Consider the following 26883-nt stretch of genomic DNA (forward strand, 5'->3'; position numbering starts at 1 on the left):
GGCTAGTTCACACTGACAAGTGATTTTACTGATGGAGGTTGCCAGGTTGCTTTATTGCTGGTTGACATTAGGCGTTCTTGCCGCTGGATGCCCTATTGTTATTGTCGGGGTGCTTAACTGGCCATAGCTTTTGAAAATCAGATCACTTATAGTCTCAGCCTCAGACAGCATGCCCACAGTCCGCCCACAGTCCATTCTCCAACCATCTGAAAGTTTGATCGTTCCTTTTACCAATTTAAGCAGATCACTAGATATGTGTTAAATATGTAAGCTTTTTTTTAAGATCAGCTTCAGTTATTTTTCCTCTATGTTGGTGTGCTGTCGACAAACATTAGGAAAAATTATAGATCTGCTGTGTTCTTAGAACACTTTGAAGAGGCATTTTACTGAAGTCAGTAGATATGTAGACACACTTTTTTAGACATATTGAAACTCATTATAATTATTATAAGACTATTATTGTTGTCTTTTGATAAAAGTCATGCTCAGCAACTCACAAGCTGTAGGGAAATTATAGATTTGCTTGTTTTTATAATGCTTAAAACCTCTTCTAAAGTCTCTTTGTAGGTGTGTAGACATGTACATTTTAAAGGATTACAATTTTATTCTGATCATAGATTCAAAGACTAACTAATTTCACACAAGTCCTTCATTTGTTGCCACCTTCTGGCATCACCAGAAATGGTCACTGAACGAATCATTAAGTGGATATGAACAAATTTTGGTGAATGTAGTCAAAACACTCTAACCACTTGGATACATTTAAATACCGCAATACACAAGCACAGAGTAAATTTTGCAGAGACACAATTGTCATTATTGTAATTGATTAAATAATTTATTCAGGACCAGCCTCAGTCTTTTATTGTCATGTGTGAAACAGAAGCAAGTACTCCACAAGATGAACAAGAAGCCCTGCAGTAGATCCTCTGTTTGGAGACAGCGCTTCCTTTCAGCTGTCCACAAAAGCAGACAAAGAGCTTCTCTGAGCTTCTAAAGCTCTGCGTGCGATCCAAGTAGATGCGCAAAGCACGCACCAGGCACAACAATGCCAAGGCTGTGTCTGCCTCCTCCTGGGGCAGTGCTTGCAGGTTCACCACCTGATCCCTGAACGGAGTCGTGGGAACCTTGGGCACATAGCTCGGTCGGGTCTCAGGATGACGTCAGAGTAACCCGGAACGAAATCCAGGTACTGTTTGCTGACAGAGAACGCCTGCAGGTCCCCTACCCTCTTGATGTAGGTAAGCGCCATCAAGAGGGCAGTCTTCAAGGAGAGTGCCTTTAACTCAGCTGACTCTAGGGGCCGAAGGACAACGGAGACACTGTATGCGGGGGTTTAACCTCCTCATGCCTCTCAGCCTCTCCAGCTGAAAGGAAAGTACTGATCCGACTGCGCATCTCTGGGGGTTCTTCGTGTCTGGAAGAACACTGCTTAGTGAACAGATGCCACTTTAGGTCATACAGGCACCTCATCGAGGGAGCCCTGGCCTGATCGATCGTGTCTACCACTGCCGGTGGTAGGCCACTTAAGTCTTCCACGTCCCATCCAAGGGCCAGACTTGGAGATTCCACAGGTCTGTTCGCGGGTGACAGATGGTGCCCCATCCCTGAAAAAGAAGGTCCTTCCTCAAAGGAATTTGCCAGGCGAGGTTGTCGCAAGGAGCGTGAGGTCCGAGTACCCAGACTGGGTGGGCCAATATGGTGTCACTAGGATGACTTGCTCTTGGTTCTTCCTGACCTTGCACAGAGTCTGTGCAAGTAGGCTCACTGGGGGAAACACATACTTGCGGAGCCCCAGGGGCAAGCTGCATGCCAGTGTGTCTGTGTCGAGGGGAGCCTTGGTCAGAGAATACCAGAGCGGGCAATGGGAGGATTCCCAGGAAGCGAACAGATCCCCCTGTGCTTGACCGAATCGATTCCAAATCAGCTGGACCACCTGAGGGTGGAGTCTCCACTCTCCCCTGAGCATGACCTGCTGTTCTGTCCTGTTGAGGTTGCCCGAGATATGAGTGGCTCTGGAGTGGTCTTATATGTATCAACCCAAGCGGCATAATTGCCACTGAGGATGCCATATGCCCGAGAGCCTCTGAATGGATTTCAGTGGGACCGACGTCTTTTGCCTAAATGTACTCAGACAGTTCAACAACGATTATGCATGCTCGTTCGTGAGGCGTGCCCTCATTGAGACCAAGTCTAACTCCATGCCGAGAAAAGAGATACTCTGAACTGGGAAGAGCTTGCTCTTTTCCCAGTTGACCCAAAGCCCCAGCTGGCTGAGGTGCCTGAGCACCAGGTCCCTTTGTGCACACAACAAATTCCACGAGTGAGCTAGGACCAGCCAGTCGTCGAGATAGTCGAAAATGCGGATGCCCACTTCCCTTAATAGGGCAAGGGCTGCCTCTGTGTCCTTCATGAAGGCGCGAGGTGACAGGGACAGGGAAGGGTGAGATCAGTTGCCAAGCGCAGCTCCTGCATCAATCTTGGGTCAGAACTACCCTTGTGCAGTTCTTTGAGCGCCTCGGCTTGGTGCACTTGCAGGAGAGGCGTGGCATGCAGGGCCTGTCCAGCCGTACTGCCAGCCTTTGTCGTCAGTGATGATGTAAACCTACAGGCCATGGACAGGAGTCTCGAATGGCTCCACCAGGTGGCGGCACTCTGCGGGCATAGGTGCACCGCGATCACCTTAACCACCTGAGGAGTCGCCGAGCACCCTCTGGCAGCCTCACCATCGAGGGTAGTGAGAACAGATGAGCCTGCATACTGGGTCCGGGCAGTAAAAGGTGCCATCACGATCATGTGAGCTCATAATGTACCTTTGGGAAGAAAGGTACGGGGGGGGCGGGGCACAACTGTGAGCGGCACTTGGGGCCCCGGGACCAATCATCAAACCATGAGGGTTCAGGGGGGAGCGGAGGATTCCACTCCAGCCCGATGCTCGCAGCTGCCCAGGCAAGCATGGCCATCAGCTGCGCATGGCGTCAGGTTGAACCAGCCCGCTCTCTGATGCTGTAATCGGAAGCTTATCTGCTTTGCGTGCTGCAAACGAGATCGCAAACTCTCCCTGAGACAAGCTGGCGGTCCCATCGCAGACCTTGCTGGGGCAAACGAGCATGTTGGGGAATAGGAGGTAGTGCCCAACACGTGAGGCAGTGATAGTGGCCGTGGGAAGCAGAGAGGTAATGATCGCAACCAGGAAATATACACAAATGGAAAAGGCATCTTTAAAAATACGCAATCTGTGAGTGACACTCTTTTAGAAGGGAAATATACTCTTTTAGAGGAAGAATATATTATTTTAGGCTGCTGAAGCACCAAAGGACGTTCTCTGCACTCAACCAGTGCAAGAGGGGGAGTTGCAGCTTTAATGCACCGTAAATCCAACAGCTTCACTGGACTCAGAGATGAATGGATCAGGAGAGTAATTCAGCTCAGTGAATACAACCGCTCAGCTCCAATTAAGAAGTCTGAATGAGTGGTTGCATTCCAGCTCCATATATACCGTATGTCCGGTGGAGTGGCATGCAAATTCCACTCAACAATTTTCATTGGCCTTTTCTCAAAGATCAGAGATGTATGGGGCTCCCAGGAGTGACATCTACTGTCACTACATCGACACAATGTCAAGTGAGTGAAAGAAGGGGAACACAGAACTTAACAAATTGTTCACAGAACATAACTTCTGTCTTGCCTACACTCGACTACAGTATCTCACAGGAGACGTATCATGTGTACTTCAGAGTCTTCACTCCTGTTGCTGATCACCACATTGCATCATTGCTCATTTACATAAAGCTAAAGTTTTCTTTACTTTGTTGAATCGCTGGACACACCCACGTCTGATTGGCAATAGTCGCTGTTGCTCATGTCACTGATCAAAACACCAATTTAGAGTGAACTAATGTAGCTGTAATTTTCACACTCATTTTAAATGCTAACTCTTAATAAACATTAGAATTTTACATATAAGTAGTGCTTTAATAAAATGCTTGTTGTATATTTGATTATAGGTGACCTGCTTTAATCTTGTAGAGTCTTAATGAGCATTTGTCAAGGGTTTATTACAATTAGATTGTAAGCATTTAATTTCAACTCTTTGATCTTTCACAAAAACAAGCATTTGACAGTTGAAGCCTTTCCCTTTTGCAAATCTGAGTTGATCCTCTTTCCTCTAATCCCTGTCCAACTTCTCATACTTTTAGAGAGTCCTACTCAGGAGAGTTTGCCCTGGGAGAGCTACACTGAGACAGATGCATAACTACCCAGGGAGGCATCGTTAGTGTATTCATGCAAGCTCACACCGGCAGCCTCATTAATTATCTCTGCTAGCTCAAAAAGAGGAAGTGATGATGAGATTGTGTGTGTGCATGTGTATATGGGTGTTTTGTGGATCCGATCACATGGAAGGCCGTTCAGATTTTCACCTTTTGACAGAGGTGTATGACACTGTTACCTCTGAATTCACAGGTCCCACAAGACGAGTGGGGGGGCTTTCCACTAGGCAAGGATGAGGATATTCCATGCAGACGCATGCGCAGCGGCAGTTATGTGAAAGCCATGGCGGAGGAGGATAGTGAAGACTCAGACGAGAGCCCTAAACCCTCCCCCAAGATGCAGGCGCGACGGGCCAGCTACCTCAAAGCCACCCAGCCCTCACTGACAGAGATGACTACTTTAAAGTAAGAGTTCTAATATTTGCTAAATCTCTTGTTCCACAGTATTGGATCCATTAGTATTTGGAGTGTGAAAGTAAAGTGCTGACTTAAAGGTGAAGTGTGTCGATTTTTTGGATGTTTAAGTACATTTTCCTGTCCTAGCTAAATATGCAGAATCTACTACAGTATAAATAAACCATTTGTAAGTGAATTTCCCCAAAATGTGTAAACACTGTGGCTTTGTGGCACTATAAAATCATTGCTATTTTGAGCATCACAACCAGCCTGACACAGCAACATTGGCTTGACCAATGGAGTGATTGTGTGGTGGGACAATCTCATTAGTGACCAATGGAGAACGGGGGGACATTTCGCAAAACCTATTGAAAACGTAATTATTCTTTGCAAATATCAACATATCTGGATTTATAGTCGTGACCACGCTATGTGCAACGACCGTGCTGTACATCTTATCCAATTTTCGTGACAGTGTTAATTCTAAGCACATTTTTAGTGTTTGCGCTATATGTGGATGTATGTGTGCAAACTGTGGGTTAATTGTATGTTAATGAAGTGCCGCAAAGCACAGCTTGCTAATTTGCTGAGACATAGGTTATTGCACTAAGACGTTCCAGAAGCACGTCTATTCTCAGTTCAAAGATTTTACCAGCAGATGATATCAAAGAGTTATCGATCACTTATAATACTAGCCATGATTGTTGTGTCAGGAAATTAATATGATTAGTAATAAAATTAATAAGGTAACATTTTACAATAAGGTTCCATTTGTTAACATTAATTAACAACATAAGTTAACAGTAACTAACAATGAACAATATTTTAAGTATTTATTAATCTTGGTTAATGTTACATTTTTCAAATCAAATGTTGTGTTTGTTAACATTAGTTAGTAAGTTTATTTTGTATTGCACCTTTTCAAAGATCAAGGATGCTGTACAGAAATTAAACAGAAAACATTAAACAAAGATAAAAATATAACAAATATTCAGTACATTACAAAGCAATGAACAATGTATAGCAAAGCGTATTTCAAGCAGGTGAGACAAGGGCAAGCAGGACGAGAGCCAATACAGAATATACAACACATATATACACCTCCGTCCGAAGCAGCACAAGCCACAATACAGTCACGGTGCAGTGGTATTGCATAGACAGCCCATTTACAATATGCTACCTGTGACAAGGCAGTCGAGGAATGTGGATCTAGTACACAGCTTTATTAACAAAGAAAAAGCAAACAAACTCAGAATGTAAAGAAAACCAAAACACAGGGAACCAAGCACAGATCATGAAACTAAACATGCAAGAACTGACACAGGACACAGGGAAACCAAGGGCTTAAATACACTTGGGAACACACAAGGGAACGAGGAACACCTGGAGAAACAATCAGGGAATGAGGCATAATCAAAGAGAACCAATTAAAGAATAAAGTTACAAAGGAAACTGGAACTAAACAAGAATTTCAACATAAAAATACAAAAACAAATGACAACAGGGAATATGACACTACCAAATTCTTATGATTGGCTGTCTTCATTTATATAGACGTTGTTTGTCAGGAAATGGAATAGATAATAGAACGCAGAATGTGCAAAATACCTGAGAAGGACCTTTGAATTAAATTGCTCTTGACCCAACCATTAGCGCTTTGCACACGCAATTTCACCAACCCACTTGTGCCTAGACTTAGCACACACTTAAACTAAAATAGCAAAACTTCATGGCCATGCCCACTAACTTTACCCATACGGTACTGTATGTCACATAGTGATATGCTTAAGGCATAGTGCCTTTGAAATAGGGCCCATAAAGTGTGGTTTCAAGAGTTGTCTGTTATATTTCACATTTAAACAGTTATGGCTTGTTATTGTTGTTTAATGTTCCAAGAAATTGATAATGATTGCTTTGGTAAAAGAATGTGAGAGATCTCAGCTTTGCAAACCTTTTCCATAGGTGTGTTGGCTAAGACAGGTTTAGAGGTTTTGACAGGTTTTGATTTATATATTTTTAGACCGAATTCAAAATTGAATTGTTCCTTAGAATAGATGCTTTTAATGATACTCTGAAACCAGTTTAGAAATCGGTCTGAACACAACTCTTGAGTTATTAATTGAAGTCTAATTCATTCTTTTGAACAGGTTAAACTGATTACTGAGTTTAATGCAAAGCAGTTTAATTTCAGTGAAGTAAAAGTAAGCAATAATAAGCAGTTGGCAACAGCTCTGACCATGTTCCTCTGCCCTAGGGTCCAAAGCTTTGCATCTCTCTGTGCATTCAGTCCACCAACCAATGCCCATTTCAAAGCATAACAGAGCTCCTTCAATACACCTTCAATGCAATGATGTGCATCTACCCCTTTAACACATGCTAAGCTTGCAGATATATTATCATTTAGCTTTAGAGAGTGAAGAGTTTATTAACCATTTATGTTATCTGCTTTGTAGCTCTAATCTCTCTATGGAGAGGCACAGAAAAAGTTCTCTAGTCAATATATTAATTTGGATGGCACTTATTGTTCTGGTCTCTTTTATTTCAGCAGTTTCTTTTTTTATGATAAGAAATGTCAATTTAGTCAGCTTTTGTCATTTGTCAGTTGCCTGTACAACTCATGAAAAAAAAATATTATATTAGTTTCTTAACACAGTAAAAAATTGTTCCATCCATATGTTGTCTTTTACAGAATTCATTCTTCTAGTTTCTCTCCATTTTGAATGTTTATGTATAAAATGATTTGCTTTGACAAAATCAAATACATTTTCCTATTGCAGTATTTGTATTGTTATTTGTATTGTAAGTAGCTTTAAGAAGACATCTGATTAAAAAATAAATAATGTGACAAATGTACTGTAGGCTTTTTCTTTCTTGGTTGGTTAGTACACAATGCTCCTTAAAATTAATCATGCCTTTGCCATTCAAATTGAAAATGATTGCAGAGACCCAAAAGAGTTCTTTCACATCTTTATAAATTTTATAAAAGTGCTTGACTACCACATTGGATTTTATAGATATCAAGAGTCAAGTTTAAGAAGTACGTTTTCCATCTTCATACATTACTTATTTTTTTATTATCAAACTTCACGTTTGCACTCTTTCACAATCCCCCTAAACTGTGTTCTTCCCGAATTGTGTTCTCGCTTTAATTTAGTAATCCAGCTCTATGCTTAGATTGTTTGGGTTAGACTGTTCTACCTCCATGTCCTGCTTCCCCATGGGCACCTGAATCCTGTTAATTTAGGTCACCAGGCCTTTCTCTTATTGTTGAGTAATGAGTGGTTAATCAGCCAAGGTGCTAATTACCAACCTGGCGTATGACTTGGGGCGTCTAGCACAACTTACATTGGCAGAACTGCTATGGATGTGCCCAGGGCCGGCCCAAGCCTTTATGGGGCCCTAAGCAGAATTTGATTTGGGGGCCCATCGGTGCCGCCAATATGATTGAATATTGTCAATGCTTGATTATTCGCACACTATAAATCTAACACACCCCTTATCAATGTTATTAGTTGTAGCTGTGTTGCTTACAACATACTAATGTCTACCTGGCATGATTTTACCCTTCTACGGTTTTAAATGTAACAGTAGCACACCTATATTTACCCAATCCTGTTGATCCTCTGTTACCAGTTTTGTGTACTTCCTAGAGAACAATTTGCAGCAGAAGCTGTAGACAGTATCATGTCTTTTTGAATAAGTGAGCCAGCTCCACTTACATTATTTCCCCATTAATTAACTTTCTGTAGGTGTAGTGGAAGCTTCGGCCATCAGGTTTTTCAGGGAATGTGAAGTTTTCCTTTATAGGCAGTGGCCCTCTGCTTACCAGATCAGTCCTTTCTGAGTCAGACAGGATAGATGACCACATCAGTGGATGCATGTGCTGGGAAGTGCTCCTCGCATGCAGAGGATGGACCTGATGAAAGATGAAAATAATAATAAAAGCTAGTCATGTTAGATGTCATATTAGAAGGTAATGCAACTGTCTGTCAAAAACAAAGGCATGGTTTATCCATATAAATATAATGATCTGGGATTGTTGAAAAATCATCATCAGCTGTAGCACTGGAACTTGGGGCAGGTGGCGTTGGTTGTGTCCCACGTCCAAAATATTTCAACAGTGCTCCTAGGGAAGTTTCATAAGAGTACATATTTGACAGAATATATGACAAAATATGTTATTTTCTCAACACAAATTATTATACACAACAGCAAGCCATCTGTACACCTAAACAACAACTCTTAATCCATAACTAGCTAACTGAGGCATAATGATATTGGAATATAATAGCAAAGACCCCCAAATGGTAGACTAATGTAAACAATGTTAAGTTGTTATCAGTACAAAGTTTATGGAACAGAAGCTTATTTTTATTACAAAAATATATACCCAGGAAAGTTATTTTTACACAGGAGACAAAAACTTTAATCTAAAACTTGCTAAGTAATATGTTGTACTAATAATATATTAAGATGTCAAGGCTATCTACGGATGATTAATCAAACTTTCCTAAAAAAGAAGATATGCTACATAGGCTATGTTAACTAACTAGCCAGCTAATGTTAGCTCGTAACTTAGCCTAGCTACTTAACATACCTTTATCGTGCTGTTTTTTCTCATCCTCTGTTTTCTTCTTTTCCTTTTCATTGCACCAGAGGATATGTCCTTTTTTGTGAAATTGCTGTTTTGCTGTCTGAATGTGCTTGCATCCTGCAGCCCGTTAACATAATATTGCATTTAATATTGCGTTTTTGTATAATTACCATTGTCCATTGACAGTATAATAAAAAAAATAATAAAAAAATAATAATAATAATGATGTGCTCTTGGTGGCCACCGGGGCCCTAAGCAGCAGCTTAGTTCGCTTATGCCTTGGGCCGGCTCTGGATGTGCCCATACAGGATTAGCCCAAATACATTGAGGGTTGTGAACCATACTGACAATCCTTCTTTGTGAAGCTGGTTAAGAATCCTCATGAGGACACCAGCACACCAGCCTCCTACGCAAGTGACCAGCATTCAAACCACAACATATGCTGATGACCAGCAATGCTGGTCAATAGGAAGATTAAACAATCACAAGTGTACCTCAGCTGAGATATCAGTCAGTATCTCCACGGCAACACACCACCATCATTCCTGCCTGTCAGGAGCTGAGTATAGTTTTAATAAGGATAGTACAATATGCCACACCACTGCCGTGGAAATGGTACAAGTAATTGCTCTTATTAGACTTCCTTAAAAGTGCAGCACTTGCATCATAAAACACACCCCATTTCTGTTGACTTTGGGATTATAAGAAGCAAGAACTTTAACTCATTACTTGCATTAACATGGCATTAATAGATGTTCTCCGCAGATATATTTAGCAGCTTTAAAGATACACATTATGAATGCATCATTCTAGTTTTTAAGAATCCAACACATTAAGGCACATGTGAGTACAGTGTGTATGAGCGGGGGATGGTCTACATTTAGGTAAGTCATTGTGGGGTTTCAATAGTAACAGATTTGTGCTGTAATAAGTCTAAAGAGGCTGGCTAAAATGGTTTGTAGGTGGGCTGAGGTCATTAAATCAGTTGTATGTTCTTCTCATTATTATATCTATTCTTATTTCTTGTATCTTTCTTGTTTCTGAAATATAATTTCAAAAGAAGCTTTTTTTAACCACATTATAAAGTAATAGTTCACCCAGAACTGAAAATTCTATCATCATTTACTCAAGCTCATTTTATTCCAAACCTGTATGACTTGTCTTTCATGCATCACAAAAGGACATCCTGATCTCATGAAATTTAAATGACAATGGCAAGATTTTTGCAAACAAAAATGATGTGCTTCTTTACATGTTTTGCTGTAGTTTGCCAGTGAAATGTCCAGAGGGGGAGGCAAAAGTGAAAGAAATGGTGTTGTGATCATACAAGCTTTTTAAGGTGAATATTATATGGATGTTTTAATGAGTAAAATGTACCTCTCCAACCTAAATATTTTGCCTAAACCTAACCGATAATGTTTTAAAAGCAAATTTGACATTAAAAGCACATTTATTGAAGCAATCATGTAATTTCATGTCTCTTTTATGGCACTACAAATGTATTATTTTTTAAATGATGACTTGGGAGTAAAAGTGTTTTAATATAATAACGTATTAGTGTGTGAGTAATCGAGCAAAAAATAAATGTGTTTATAAAGTCATACATAGTGTCTTAGCATCATATTATCATCACTATATTATCAGTGATTTGTGTTAAAGTGAATAAATGTACAGTTGTTTTAGCGCCTCTAGTGTTAATTTCATCCTGAATCTGCTGCAAAACCTAGAAAGTGGGGTGTAAAACTCAGTTTGCAAAAATATAGTTATAGTAACCTTCATTCAATGAGACTAGGTTACAAAAGGAGATGTTATGTAGAATGTTATCCTTAGTCACGATTCACTTTTATTGCTTCTTTTTTACATACAATAAAAGTGAATTGTTACTGAGACTGAACATTCTGCCTAACATCTCCTTTTGTGTTCCACAAAAGGAAGTCATAGGGGATTGGAACAACATAAGGGTGAGTACAAAATGTTTGCAGTCTTGTGTATTGCTTGTCAGACAGTGTAATATATTCTGCTCAAATCAAGATTCATATCTGCTCAAACTTAACCAAAGTTTTCTAAGATTCTAACCCTAAGCACACTGGAATGCCCAAACAAGGATTGGAGGATTTGCAGATTTGTGATTTTGTAATAATGTTCTGGCATTATTAATGTTCATAAGTATTTCATCTTGTGGAATTTCCTCAATCCTGCATTTTGATGGTTTTATCTGTTTGTTTACGAAGAAAAGATTAAAAAGCCAGTGTTACATCTGCACATGCTAGGGAGGTTTATTTGCTTTGGCATTCCATCACATTCCCTTAAATCGACTTCCTCCAAAATTATATGCCATGGAATGGTGCTTTGACCTTTATATCCCTCTATTTATGGTTAATAATGTGTTTGCTTCTATGATGTATATATTTGTAGACCCTGTACTTTACATTTAGTAGGAGTCAACTACTGATTATATTATAACTCAGGAAACCAAATAAATCATGTGTACATTAGTCATCAGAGACAATTCTATATCTTTGTGAAGCATGAAAATAGAGTCTTAGATGCCTCGGGGAACTGTCACTGCAGCAGAAAAGATGTGAGGCACAGCACTTCGTTGTGAATGGCTGACATAATTAACAACCAACAGAGCTACCAATCCATCGAGACGACCATGACAGTGGGGTGGAAACTTATCGGCTTATTCCGCAACGATGACATCATGCATAACCAGCCCCCAAAGCCAGCTTCACTGTGGGGGGAGCGGCTCTCCTCCTCCACCCCCTAAGAGCTTCTTGTGAAGTTTAGCCATTCTGTTCTCCAGTAGGGTAGGGAAGTGCCCTGGAGCTTTTTGGACTGGATTGCTCCTCAAGGAGTTAGTGTGTTCACGTCTTATGCATATGAGAAGCCATGCAGATGGTGGTTGTGAGATCTTTGCCAATGCTGGAGTTTCCACTAATGCCTGTACTGCTGATGCTGCTGCTGCAGCGGATGCAAGGTGTCTGCCTGTCAGCAAAGTGTCAGGCCGAGTGTTGCACATGTGTGCCCTGGGTTGCGTGGGCAGCCTTAAGTGAGTTTAGCTGTTTCGCTCTAGCCCATGTGCTGCATTATCGTCAACTACGCAGTGCTTAAGTGACCTGATGGAGCCATTGCTTTCTCTATTTAAAGAGCCACATACATAATGTAGGCTCTTAAACACCGGACACATGTAGCGGCCACCCGCACATACCCTGATGGTATGTCTTTGATGTGGAAAAGCATTGAATGTGGAGTCTAATTGATTAAAGCATTCATGATGTCAAAAATAGGAGCATATTTCTTGACGTGCTACACTTTTGATTGAATTAACATATGGGTCTTAATTTACCTTAAAACTATATAACGAAAGATGCCCTAAACCATGTGCATGTCTTCGGTCATTACAATGTGTATTTTTGCCCAAAATGTATTTGTCGCCAAACAGTTGGCATGACATGAGATGATGTAAATTTAAAGTACGAGTCTTCCTTTGAATTTCAGTTTTGCATCTCTCCATTAAATCAAATTGGAATTTTATAGCTTTTTGAGGTTGTCTGTATGCTAATCTACTCCCAATTGTTAACAAAAATTTACCTTAAACAGATATACACATTTAAAATGTCACATTATAATTCTTCTGGGAAAGTGGACCAAAATGTTGATGACTCATTGGCAATGTTCACACAACAAAGTTTTGGGAGTGACAACTGCATTTAAACACGATGATTGTCAAGTGATAACCATGACAATGCTTCAACATCTCACACCTGTGATAAAGTCAAGTCAAGTCATTTTTATTTGTATAGCCTTTCACAACACACAAAACATTGTTTCAAAGCAGCTTTACAGAAGATCAGGCATTAACAGAAGATAAAACTGTTAATATTACAATAATGTCTGAGTCATTATTGTGTAATTAGTTCAAATATGATTGTGAATTGTGTTTAAAAATAATAAAATAATAATTGTATTTATAACTCCAGTGAGCCAGCCGAAGTCGACTGTACCAAGGAACACAAAACTCCATAAGATTTTGGTTAATGGGAGAAAAATAACCTTGGGAGAAACCAGGCTCACTGTGGGGGCCAGTTCCCTCCTGGCTAACATCATGAATATAATGCCAATATTAATTATGTATAGTGCAAGTCATGGTTTAAATGTATTAAACTAAGCATTAAGGGTCAGTGTTTAAACATAGATTTTGTATGAACTGTAAAATTAATGACTAATGTCTTTGAAGTTCATTCTATGTTAACTGCAGGAGTTCATATAGATGCATTGTCCCTGTTAATTGGCTGATGAAGGCTTTTGTTTGCATTTGTTAGTCTATGTATTCCATTTCAAGATCGTAGTCCATCAATAGACCGAGGTGATGCAGTCAGAGATCAGTGAGGTGCATCGCAGTTCAACATGGACAGTAATTTTGGTGTGGTCCATACTAAGTGCAAGGTTCAGACAATGTCATATGAAGTATCATGTCCATGTCTTATGATTAGAATTGGCATCAGTTCATCCTCTGAAGTCCATTAAATAGACTGAAGTGATGTTTGGCTGGCAATGGCTGCATTTAGTCATCATCAGACAGCGACACGTAGCAGTGGAGTCCAACACCAAGCAGGAATTGATTCTGGTGACCTCAGGATAGGAGTCCCAAGGTAGAGACAGGGAAACAAATAAAATAATAATAGCTTAGATGCCATTAAATTTATGGCAGAGTTATGATATTATATCAATGTTTCTAATTCCAGCAGACCAAAATAAAGCAGTCTAATTGTGGGTTGAAGGATAAATTAGGTGTATGCCTGGCTAAATAGATGAGTCTTTAGTCTAGACTTAAACTGAGTGAGTATGTCTGCATCTTGAACAGTGTTAGGAAGACTATTCCATAGTTTAGGAGCCAAATATGAAAAGGATCTAACTCCTTTTGTGGACTTTGATATTCTAGGAACTATTAACAGGCCAGAATTTTGCGACTGTAATGAACATGATGGAATACAGCGTGGTAGAAGGTCACTTAAGAACTGCAGAGAAAGAAACATTGATGGTGCTTGTTTAATACATTTAGTATTCACAATTTTTTTTTTTAAACAAAGAAATTTTATCCACCAGAGATGTATAATCATCCAGCAATTTTTTGTAAAAAAATTTTCTGTCATCGACAGAGTTGCCATGTTTTGTTTTTGCTCATTAGGGGCTGTTCATTCCAAACATGTTACTTGCCCTAAAAAAAAAAAAAGCTTAAACAAAAGGTGTCTCAAGACTTTAACAGTTTTTTAGACATGGTATCTACAAAATGTGGCACTCCTTAAAAAAAAAAAAAATGTCCTTGGAGCACTGTTTACATTGAAAAACAACTGAACACAGCACGAACAGATGCAATAACTGTTTTGTGTGAACAGCCCCTTAAGCAACTGCTGTTAAACAGTGCACTCACTCATCACTGTAATGTTCAGGTTACCCTGAGAACACAGGACTGATTAGAGACAATGGACTGACAAACACTAAACAAAACTAGAGGGTATATATTCACTTGGAAACTAAATGAGGGAATGGCATACAGGTGGGTATAACATGAAGTGATTAGGGCAGTGGATACTGGGAAATGTAGTGCAGGAGAAAACTTCAAAATAAGAGTCCTTGAACATGATGGAGCCAAACTGTGACAGTGTACAGATTTAACATAATATCTACTTATTTAATATTTACTTTATTAGTTTATGGTTATACATATGTTTTATAAAGTATAAGGTTATGTATAAAGTAAACAAAAACAATTGTACATTTAAACCAAAGGAGACCAACTAAATGTACATAAACATTTACTCAAAACATATATTTTCAAGGTTTACAGTAGGCAATTTAAGATGTAATAATTTCAATTTTATAACAAATTACATCAAATGGAATACAGTAATCTTTGAAAAAATTAAGTAAAAACTTTGATATTTTAAGTTTTACTAATTTAATTTGGTTAAAGATCACAAAATTCAGTTGATGAAATTTAGGTTTTTTGTGTGTTTGTGTTGGGCGTTATGAACCTAAGATATCTTACAGTAAAAGGAAGGACAATGTTTTCCAAAACAAAAGAAAGCATACTTTTAAATGTAAAGAATTGTACACACAAAAGTGAAAAAACCCAATCTCAATCATTTGAACAAACCAGTTCACTAAAATGAATCTGAATGTGTTTGATTATTGCATGCTTATAAAAGCAAGGGTCCATATGTGTGAATTCACTGGGAAAATATTGCAATTCCAGGATATTTTGTGTCCCGGAATGGAATTGAATTTTTTCAGGACAGATGCCCAAAAACAGGGACGATCTTGTAAAATCCTGGACAGGTGGCAACCCTACTCACACATGATATTAATCATGTCATTGTCTAGTTGTTCTGTTCAGTTCTGTACACAGTATGTGGAATTTATGAAAATGTGTGTTATTATGACTGCCAATAACTGGACAGGATTAAGCATTGAAAGGGAAATGCTAACCATATTAGGCTTCACTGTCTACATGACCATACTGCACTCACTCATTTTGTCCAGTCCCTCCCTCTAGTATGACCTACTTTTGACCAGCAATAGCAAGAAGCAATTCATGTTCATGGCTGTGATATAAACAAAGGACTATCGGCTATTTTAAAAATAGGGATGAACCCTTCGGTATGTCCTTCTCAACACAGAAAGGAAGACTGCATTTGGCAAGCGATTCCATGGAGTCTTTAAGTCAGTGCATAAATGTTGTCCACTGTTCCAACAAACTCTTTCCCCTTAAAAAATAAATAGAAATCTCTGTGTTCTCCTCTGTCCACAGGATCTCTTCAGAGCACTCTCCAAAGCTGCAGATCCGGAGTCACAGCTACTTACGGGCGGTGAGTGAAGTTTCCATCAATAGGAGCCTGGACACTCTGGACCCCAAAGCTCTGCTAGCCTCTGCCCAATACCGCTCGCGAAACGAGAGCTACATGAGGGCTATGAGCACCATCAGCCAGGTTTGTGCCCCCCCCCTTCACACCATTTTTGGAGCCCACTCCCAGTTGGGTGCAGGGGGAGGAAGATCAAAACCAGCCCAGATTACGCCAAACAAGTCCAGTCCAGTGAAATATCATGAAACCAATCTACAATTCATCCACCGGTGAGATGAATTTTAGCCATCGCCATTACATTGTTCAATCACAGATGTACTGTATATGTCTAACTAACTAACAATGACGAATAACTCAATGCACCATGGTCAATGGAAGTGGACTGGCTTTCATCAGAACTAACACAGTTACTCATCCTTAGGACGGATTTCTCAGACACCCATTAATTTGTTGTATGACATCATTGTCTTTTGGTATCTGCATTAAATAGCAACCCTGTAGAATGCCTCTCTAATATAAGCCCAAATTCAAATGTTAAATGGAATATAAGGATTCTAATATGTGTTTGTATGTGTGTGTTAACAAGTGATGTTAATACACTTTGGACCTTCCTGTAAAGAGCTTTTTGAGCAGCACGTGACTGAAGTTAAAGGGATAGTTCACCAAAAATGTAAATTCTGTCATTATTTACACACCCTCATGTTATTACAGACAGGTGTTAGGCAGAATGTTTACCTCAGTCACCATCCATTCTAATGGTGTCACGGTGGGTATCACTGTCACCTCAAAGCAAGAAGATCCCCAGTTTAAGTCCCGGCTCACCCAGGAGTTTGCATGTTCTCCCCTTGTTCACATGAGTTTCTGGGTGCTCCAAAAACATATAGGTTAAACAAATTGGAAAATCTAAAATTGCATGTAGGTGTGAGTGAATGTGTACTGTATATCTGTGTATGTTAGTCCTGTGATGGTTGGCCACCTGTCCAGAGTGTTTCCATGCCTTTGGCCCGAGACAGCTGGGATAGACTCCAGCATTACCTGTGACCCTTCCTACAGTAGGACAAGTGACAACAGAAGATGAATGGATGGGACATCCATTCTCGTTAGATATTTTGCATACAATAAATATGAATAGTGAATGAGATTGAAATTTCTGCCTAACATCTCCTTTTCTTTCCCAGGGCAGAAAGAAAGTCAGTCAGGTTTATAACATTATAAGTGTGTGTAAATAATGGCATAATTTTATTTGGAGGTGACCAATCCCTTTAAAGAGGCCCACATATCTCTCAATTGTGATTGGGACAGAGTTTGGAGCTGTAAGCCTTGTGCAAAATACCTTGCCCATCCTTACTACAATCCTCTTCTTTCCACATTTGTTCCATTGCAAGTCTTCATTAATTCCCCCCACCCCCACTGTCCTTCACCCTCCACAGTTTCTGTGATGATCAACAATTTATTCCTTGTAATGCAGAAATTAACATTGATCCTAGTTTCACCCAAACCAAATTCAGAATTTCCTCCATATACTGGTGCGGCATCCACCTTTATTTTCCCTGTATTGATTCTGCAGCCCTGTACCAAATGCTGCCCTAAGCCCTTGTGGTCATTCTTCGTTTCCTCACTTTAGTGACATAATGCCACATAGACTGTCAGGTAGTAGTCCACCTTGGTCACATCAGTACATGCTTGGCTAAACAGTGCATCAAGGGCGTAAAACAGCCACAAAGGGGCACTACTGAGCACCATTCAGAATCATAGAGTAAAATGACAAATGGGACAGCCTACGCTATCCTGCAATGGTATAACACAGTAACTAAGCCATTTTTCAAAACTAAGTTATGACTAAAAACAGGTCTCTTAGACCAGTGGCTTTCAACCCTGATTCTGGACGACCCCAGCAATGCCATGGATGTCTGAGACAATGATCTGTCTAGTGACAGACAAGTTTGGCTCAGTTATGCTTTAATTCAGAGAAGAAATAGTGTGAACATTTCAGTAACTACAAAGTCCACACTAAAATCTGAAACCTTGAAGCCTTTTTTTCTCAGTTTCAGTGTTGGCACAGTTACTGTGTTTTGTCTTCGTAGAGCAGTGTGGTCTCATAGATTTCACAGCATAAAATGAAAATTTCAAGTCTACAAGACCACAAGGACATATCAAGTGTGCAATTTGTCACAGGGTCTGTGTAAATCTTTCCTTCAAGACCCACAAAATTTATTTTTGACTCTTCCTCCTCTTGCCACTGCATTGTGTAGTTCACACCTGCTCCTAATGAACTCTCTGCAATCTCTGGCTTTCTTTTCACCCTCTGCTTTGATTCTGCACACCTATATATGCCCATGGTAAGTGGGTCTATTTCAGTGAAAGCTCATGGACAGATGATACCCACTCTCTGTCCCAAACTCCCCATTGCCTTTTCATGTTCTCCTGACTGTTCTTTTGTAATCTGTTCTTTATTTCTTTTCTCTTACCTTCTCTCTTTTCTCCTCCACCATCCCTGTGGCTGGGCTCCGCTGCAGGTGAGCGAGGTGGAAGTTAACGGGCAGATCGAGGCAGTGTGTGAGAGTGTGTTCAGTGAAATGGAGTCGCAAGCAGTGGATGCTCTGGATCTGCCCATGCCCAGCAGCTTCCGCATGAGGAGTCACAGTTACGTGCGTGCCATTGACCAGGGCTGCTCGCAAGATGAGGAAGGGGGGCCTCTGCTACCGGCCTCCCCTCCACGGACCACCACTACTGTCAGAACCATACAGAGCAGCACAGGTCAGCCTGCAATTCAAATACACACATTCTAACAGTAAAGCAGCTATCTATTTATAGATCGATTGGTCGGTCTGTCTGTCTGTCTGTCTGCCTTGAAGATAATGTACAGGACATGTATTACATCAGCAGTTCCCTCTACCAGTATGTAAAACTACTCTCATGTCTGTCAAGGAGGCTGCCAGTGTAAGAATCAATGTTAATTTGTTGCTCTTCGGTGGGTCACAACATGATTATCCTCACAATCCCAGACAGGATGTGCCTGATTTGCTTTTTATTAGCACCATGAGGTGATAACAGCAGTAATGGATGAAGTAAATGATTGAATAAAATTGAATGTTTTCATTTGAAATATAGGAAGGAAGAATAAATTGGTTTGTGTGCGTGTGCTTTAAAATTTGGCTATCGTGTTATTTTGAAACTAGTAGACCTCATGAAATCAAAATTGGAGTTCTGCAGCTTTTTGTTCATGTCTATTAACATTTAAGCCATCTACAATATATGCTAGTGTACTCCTGAAAGTTTACAAAATTTACTTTTAGCAGATACACACATTTAAAATGCACAGTTGTTCTCCACTAGGAAATTAGACAAAACAATAATTCCTCGTTTTGCACTTCACAGATTTGTGTAGAATCAAATGCTCTCCAGAATGAGAATGTCCCTCCCCCTGCAACTGACTAGCAATTAGCAAATCATGGTTCGTGGCCATGATGTAACTAGCCTATAGGATATTTTTCAAACTTCCTGCTTCAATAGGAAATAGGTCAACCCAGGACAGAAAACTGTTCTTATGAAGGGATATCATTGGGTCTTGAACAAGTGGCCTCTCACTACCACATCGAGTATCATAAATAAGTTTGATAGAGTCACTTGATAGCAGACTCTATGACTGCTATGTTCTTTTGAACATATCTGAAAAAGCTGTTCATATAGCTCCACGCTGAGAATTGAAAATGCAACAGCTGTGTTATAGATAAGATTGATTGAGATATTTCAAGTGACTAACAGCATTCCAGATGTCATGCTGGATCTGTAAACTCAGAGTGACCTACGTGTGCAGTTCCTATGGGGCTTTCTTTCATTTGAAGCCCCAGTCATCACTAATCCAGCCCTAGCACTAAAACCCGGTTTGATTTCATCATAGTTGATATCTTCATCGAGTGCCCACAGTGGCTCAAAAAATGCAAGGCTTTTTGTTTTCTAGTGAACTAAACCACACTGGTATGGACAAACCCTTTGACGAAATCAGTCTGTGGTCAACTCTGTGTCTATGGCCCTTGTGTGAGTGCAGATTACACAGGTAATTTGGCAGACTCTTTAATGGAATTTTCACACTGGCAAATTAGTTTGCTAAAAGTGAAAGTATGTAATACCTGTTAGTATAAACATCAAATAAAAGATTATCCACAATGCTGCAAACTTTGACATTGTTCATTTAAATAAATCAGGGAGCACGAAGAAATGTTTGATGTCTTGAGCCGTAATCGAGTGTTGCATTTCTACTGTATACTGTTTAGACTGTGCGACAGTCTATCTTTGGACTAGTATTGCAGATTTGAGTGCCATGTTCCCCACTCATGTTCCTTCTGTTCTCCAAGTGCCTGAAGCTAGTCTGAGAGGCAAGAGCTAACATATGGGCACCAGTCCTAGTGCATCTATGGAGAGAAGACAGCTGGCTGGGGCAGAGGAGAAATGAGCTGAGGAAGAAAGTGAAGTAATGTGAAAAGTTTATTGATAATGAGAACATTTAGGATCTAGTTGCAAATTACTGCTTTTTTTGGATTTAGCATCTGACCCTGATTGCAAACGTTTCTTGAGTGGCATGGGGGGGGGTGTGCTGTTCTATCACCATTTACTCAACCTCATGCCATCCCAGATGTGTGTGACTATCTTTCTTCTGCTGAAAGCAAACAAAATTTATTTTTGAATATCTCATTTCTGTTACCCAACACAATGCAAGTGAATGGATACTAAAATTGTTAAGCTCCACAAGCACATAAAGGCAGCATAAAAGTAATCCATAAGACTCCAGTGGTTAAATCCATATCTTTAGAAGTTATATGACAAGTGTGGGTGAGAAATAGATCAATATTTAAGTAATTTTCTACTATCATTCTCAACTTTCACTTTATCTTCTTTTTTTTTGGTGATTCACATTCTTTGTGCATATTGCCACCTACTGGGAATTTATAGTAAAAAAATACTTAAATATTGATCTGTTTCTCACACACACTTATAGCTTCTAAAGACATGGATTTAACAAATGGAGTCATATGGATTACTTTTATGCTGCATTTATGTGCTTTTGGAGCTTCAGAGATTTAGTACCCATTTACTTGCATTGTATGGACCAACAGAGCTGATATATTCTTCTAAAAATCTTTATTATGTGTTTAGCAGAAAAAGTAAGTCAAACGCATCTGGGATGGCATGAGGTTGAATAAATGATGAGAGAATTTTTGGATGAAATATTCTTTTAACGCAATGCTCATGGCATTTTTAATGCAACACTTGGCGCATTTACAGTACTTAAGACATTCTTGTATTTAAGCACTAGAATGGTACAGAATACAGGGGTATCAAGGAGTTTAGAATTTTGGATAATTTCTAATTTCACATGCAGACTTGTGGTGTTTTTAATGCAATGCTCTGTGCATTTATGTACGTTAGGCCCATTCTTACATAAAAAAAATAACTAGACAGAAGAGCAACAGACTGAAACAGAATGAGCATTTTTGTAAAAGTTGGACTATGTCTAAATCTACATGCCGTCTTAAAAACAGCATGAGACACGTGCAACAGCCAAAACATTTGTCTGTATGTGCATGGCTGCAGTACTGTAAAGGGATGAATTTTAAGATTCAGCTTTTCCAGAAGTGTTTGACCATGCAAACTTACTAACAGCTAAAGCACAGCACACTAATTAAAGCATTACCACTGATATGAAAACATAAACATGTATATATTTAAAACAAATCTAGATAAACTAGTCAACCACGACTAGTTGGTTGTTAAAGGACTAGTTGATTAGCCATCATGACCAATCCTCCCTAGTGCTCATGTTACCTGTGGTGCTGTTTAATTGAGTGGAAGAGCATACTTTTGAACGCATTAGCATGGTGCTCCTATCAGATTGGATCACAATGCAGGGGAATACACACTATCAGAACGGACAAACTGTTTTTTCAAAGCTTTCATTTGCTTTTCATATCACACTGAAAGATGCCAAACTTGAAAAGCCACCAGGCCTTGTTTTATGAGGAGATTTTAAGAATTAGAGAACAAATATTTTATTATTGGAAAAAGTCTACAGTGTTGGAAATGTGAATTGATGATTATAAAGAAGTGTTATAATGTTTAGTTTTTTTTGCCTTTTGTTTCTGTATGGATCTGGATCCCTTGCACAACCAGCTGCCGTTCAATCCAGCGATTTTATGGAATGACCTGATTCCTTTGCCACACCTTCTTTCCGGTGTATATATGTGATAGTGGTCTTGTTCATAGTGAATCAGAGAGTGCAAATGGGCATAATGAGTCTAAGGGGTGTTGGTTTGAAAACATAATTTATTTTTGTAATTCTGTTTGGTGCCACTAGTTACACAGAAATTAAATATTCACCTTTATACGGCAATCGCAAAAATATTACAAATTAAATTCTATACTGATTTGATGCTGTCTTAGACTTAGAAACAACTAAAATTTGCTATACAGTTTGTTTGTTTTTGTTGTTGTTTTTTCAATAGATAAATTAACAATTTTGTTTTCTAAATGTTTAGAAATGTTTCATGTGCTTAGCAGCCAATAATTTACTGCTATAAATGCATTGCGGTTGGCACAAACCATGTTTATGCTCACTGCAAATGAACCTATGTTGAATGTAGTCTGGGTTGTATTTTTTACTAATTTATTTTTAGCTTGAATCGTTTTGTTTATTATTTCTGAGCTTGAAGGTATGTCATGCAACCTGTCCATGTTGGCATCTGCCTAATTTGACTGACAAAATACCATAGTTTTATTGGGTGTATGGTTTGTAATATTAAGAACAAAAGATATGGGAAGCACTTTCTCCCTTTGTTGGAGGGGGCGTTCCCATTTTCTCCCCAATTTGGCAGCCCAATTCCCAATGCACTCTAGTGACACCCAGTGACACCTCAATCCGGGTAACAGAGGACGAATCTCCGTTGTCTCCACGTTTGAGACAGTCAATCCACGCATCTTATCACATGGCTTAATGAGCGCGTTACTGTGAATACTTAGCGCACATGGAGGCTCACACCATTCTCCACGGCATCCACGCACAACTCACCACGTGCCCCACTGAGAGCGAGAACCACATTATATCGACCATGAGGAGGTTAACCCAGGGTGACTCTGCCCACTCTAGCAACCTGGCCAATTGGTTGCTTAGGAAGCCTGACTGGAGTCACTCAGCACACCTTGGATTCAAACTTGTGACTCCAGGTGTGGTAGGCAGCGTCTTTACTTGCTGAGATACCCAGGCCAACTCTCCTCCCTTTTTAAAGTTGCTAAGCCTATTTATTTTGCTATGCACAACTATCCACAATGCTATGTTTAGTCACAGTTTATTATTTGCATTTAGCCTTGTTCTTTCCTTGCTGTCCGTGACACTGTCAGAACAGACCTACAAGCCATTTTTGGATCACAACCACTGATGTAGATCATTATAAATAGTGTGCTTTTCCTCATAGAGGATGACAGAGACATGGGCTGCACCTGCCTGACAGAGGCAGACATGGCTGGGGATGACTGCGGAATTGATAGCTGCTGTTTTCGCCCGTTGTTTGAACTTCACACGCTGACAGAGCTCAGAGGAAAGCAACAGCAGGGCTGGCCTATCCTACAGGCAACACAGGCAGCTGCCTAGAGCCCCACTATTTAAAAAATAATCTGCTCATCACATTTGCAGTGGTTCTATGGATGTGGCCCCACAAACCCATGGGCCAGCCCTGAGCAGCATCCTAATCCCATCTGTGTCTGACATTGATTTGAGATTGAGAATTGGTATGCATTTGAGAGAGTGATGTTGGTTAGGCTTGGAGCCGGTATATACCCAAAACCAACTGTCCTTGTGCTCACAATATTCAGTTATACAGTACGAAAATTTGTTCAGGTCCTCTAATCTGATTAGATATAGTACTAATTTATAAAATCAAATGTCACACCTGCAATCATGCTGAGCCTTATTGATATTTAGTACAACAGCATTCTTGCTGATGTGATATTGATTAATTAATATGCAAATATGAGATTTAATGTGCATCTGATGTGATGTGTTTTATTGAGAGAGTGTTTATGGCCCTGATCCTGTACAACTGAGTGGTAAATAGATTTACACACCCTGTCATCCCATTCCAGTGTGGGATCTTCCAGATGTCCTCACCACAGAAACCCAGCCAGACGAATTATTGGATAGCTAATAGAGGGAGCTCTCAGGGCTGACATTGAGAGGGCACCTAACTTCCCTTCATCCCATTCAGAACACCACTGTGTGTTCAGACTAAAAGAGCTGCACCATCTGCCTGGTATGCAGCAGGCACTTATCACACTGCAGTGTCTCCTCTGCCTTTGGGGTGGTGTGCAAAGTCTTTGAAGTGGAGTGAAGCAAAGTTTAGGATTTTTTGCTTATTTGTTTATATTCAAATGCTCTACTGAAGATGATATTTATATTTAGTTTTTCATTATAGCATGCAGTTTCTCAATTGGTAATGGTTTGGCATTGCTCCATATTTTGTCTTTTTGTATAATTAATTACTAACCATAATTGTGCAATATCTCATCTTCACAACAGGGACAGGCTTGAGTAAGAAAATATAACATGTCATTAGTGTGGCTGAGCTTTTCTCTTAATTAACGTGCATTGTCCTGTTCTGGCAAACATGCTCACACATTAAACAACTCATGAAGGATCGTGATAGGCAGTTTCATCTAGTATTGTCGGCATTCCCCAGTATTACTTTAACAAAAAAGGCATTGCATTTTTGGCTTGGCGGCCATGTTGGGGAACTCAGGCCTCAGGCCGCGTCAGCCCGTGTTTACATAAAACAGCTCTTCGTGATAGCTTGTATTACTACTACACTACTAAAGTTAAGAAATAGCTTTAAACGGCTTTAAATGAACAACTTCACCATTATGGCTCATCACAGCTGAGAGACACAACAGACTGATTAATTACACAATGGTTGCTGTTTAAAATGGCAGAGGACATTGCGGTTTCTATAGCGATCGACAGCTACCACGAAATAGGGAGAAATACCCCCAAATGGATGCTATTTTTCCACTGAGAAAGCTGATCTTCAGAAAGCTGACAGCATCTCTGCTTGGGAGTGCCAACAGGTGATCGCACATGCTCTGTCTCTCTCTCTCTCTCTCTCTCTCTCTCTCTCTCTCTCTCTCTCTCTCTCTCTCTCTCTCTCTCTCTCTCTCTCACACACACACATCCATCCTTGTTTGAAACAGCACAAGCCTTGATACTATTTCTGTAGTGACAATCTTTAACTACTAACGGAGGCTTGGACGCATACTTTTTTAACCAGCAATGGCAGATTCTGATCCATTGCATATGAAAGTTTCACCGTATTCAGTTTTTCCTAATTTTTTTCATTTACTTGTTCATTGAACTGTTGTATAAAAGCAATACACAACAGTTCAAAGTAATCCGGCTTCGTGGTTGCAGCCGAATTACAGCAGTGAAGACGTAGGGCCGTATCGCACTCTTGCTCGTGTGATATTGCTTAAATATATACTAGGTGTATAGATGTGGTGTATAGATGGGGTTAGAGTGGTGGTGGTGTAGTGGTCTAAGCACATAACTGGTAATCTGGTAATCAGAAGAATGCTGGTTCAAGCCCCACAGCCACCACCACTGTGTCCTTGAGCAAGGCACTTAACTCCAGGTTGCTCCAGGGGAATTGTCCCTGTAATAAGTGCACTGTAAGTTGCTTTGGATAAAAGCGTCTGCCAAATGCATAAATGTAAATGTAAATGTAGATGGTTAAGCAGTTTACCAGTTCTGCTTCTTCATTATTGAACCTTTGAACATGGGCATGGTAACATGCTCATCAGAAATAGGTTTTGCTCAGCAAGAACAAAAATTAGAGCCTAGCTGATGATTTTGCTGTCTGTTTTTTTTTTCCGCCAAACTCCCCTCTTTCTGGCAGCATTGAGTATGGTATTTGGCAAAGTATGCGTAGGGATGATTTTGTGTATGTGTATGTGCATGTGAGGGGTGATTCTACATGACGTGCATGTTGTACTGGTGCAGGCTGAGCTCGGGGCTGAGATATGGATGGGATAATACTACTGCTCAAGAAGAAGGCCTGTCACAGTCACTCTTAGTTGATGCCTGACTCATACACACATACACAGAATACTCTGAAACACTTTTACATTTACAGCAGTAGGAAGCGATGCTGCCACAGTAGTCCTCATTTTCAAACTGGAGAGTAGCAACAGTACTTAGATACTTTGGCTTTGTCAGCTTTTTGTCATCTGTCTTGGTTGAGGAAATTATTCTCACTTCTTTTCCTTTTTACTTTTTTTATTACTTGGGAGTTATTTTATTGCTAACGAAGTGATTTGGAGAGAATTTAAGTACAAATGCCTTTACACAGTGAATGACATTTCCAGGGCAGTGTGTAGAGAGTGGTACTGGTAATCTAAACTTAGAAAAGGTCTATGATGTGCACATACACACAAAAACATATACACAGGCTTTTATTTACCTTTTTACTTTGTTAATACACATGCAATAGCTTTGGGGTAGTTCACCCAAAATGAAAACTCTGTCCTCATTTACTCATCCTCGTGTTTTTCTAAAAAAAAAAAATCATATTTGAAATATAAAAGGTGTATTTTAGTCTCTGTCACCATTTACTTCCACTGAATCGTTATTGCATGTAAATGGTCTGCACTAATATAGCACCTTTCTTATAATTTAAACATGTATAAAACATATAAAAGTTAGGCTACATACAAAATT

General features: G+C 39.8%; 1 protein-coding gene across 1 annotated transcript in view; it reads left to right on the forward strand.

Moving 5' to 3' along the window:
- Positions 1-26883, forward strand: part of LOC127648995 (disks large-associated protein 1-like) — a 192664-nt gene that overhangs the window by 132801 nt on the left and 32980 nt on the right. Inside the window, exons 4-6 of the mRNA XM_052133869.1 lie at positions 4465-4676; positions 16076-16253; positions 18644-18884. Of these exons, the coding sequence (XP_051989829.1) occupies positions 4465-4676; positions 16076-16253; positions 18644-18884 (631 nt within the window). The remainder of the gene's footprint in view (positions 1-4464; positions 4677-16075; positions 16254-18643; positions 18885-26883) is intronic.

The sequence above is a fragment of the Xyrauchen texanus genome, chromosome 9 (assembly GCF_025860055.1).
Source record: "Xyrauchen texanus isolate HMW12.3.18 chromosome 9, RBS_HiC_50CHRs, whole genome shotgun sequence".
In the NCBI taxonomy this organism is placed as follows: Eukaryota; Metazoa; Chordata; class Actinopteri; order Cypriniformes; family Catostomidae; genus Xyrauchen; species Xyrauchen texanus.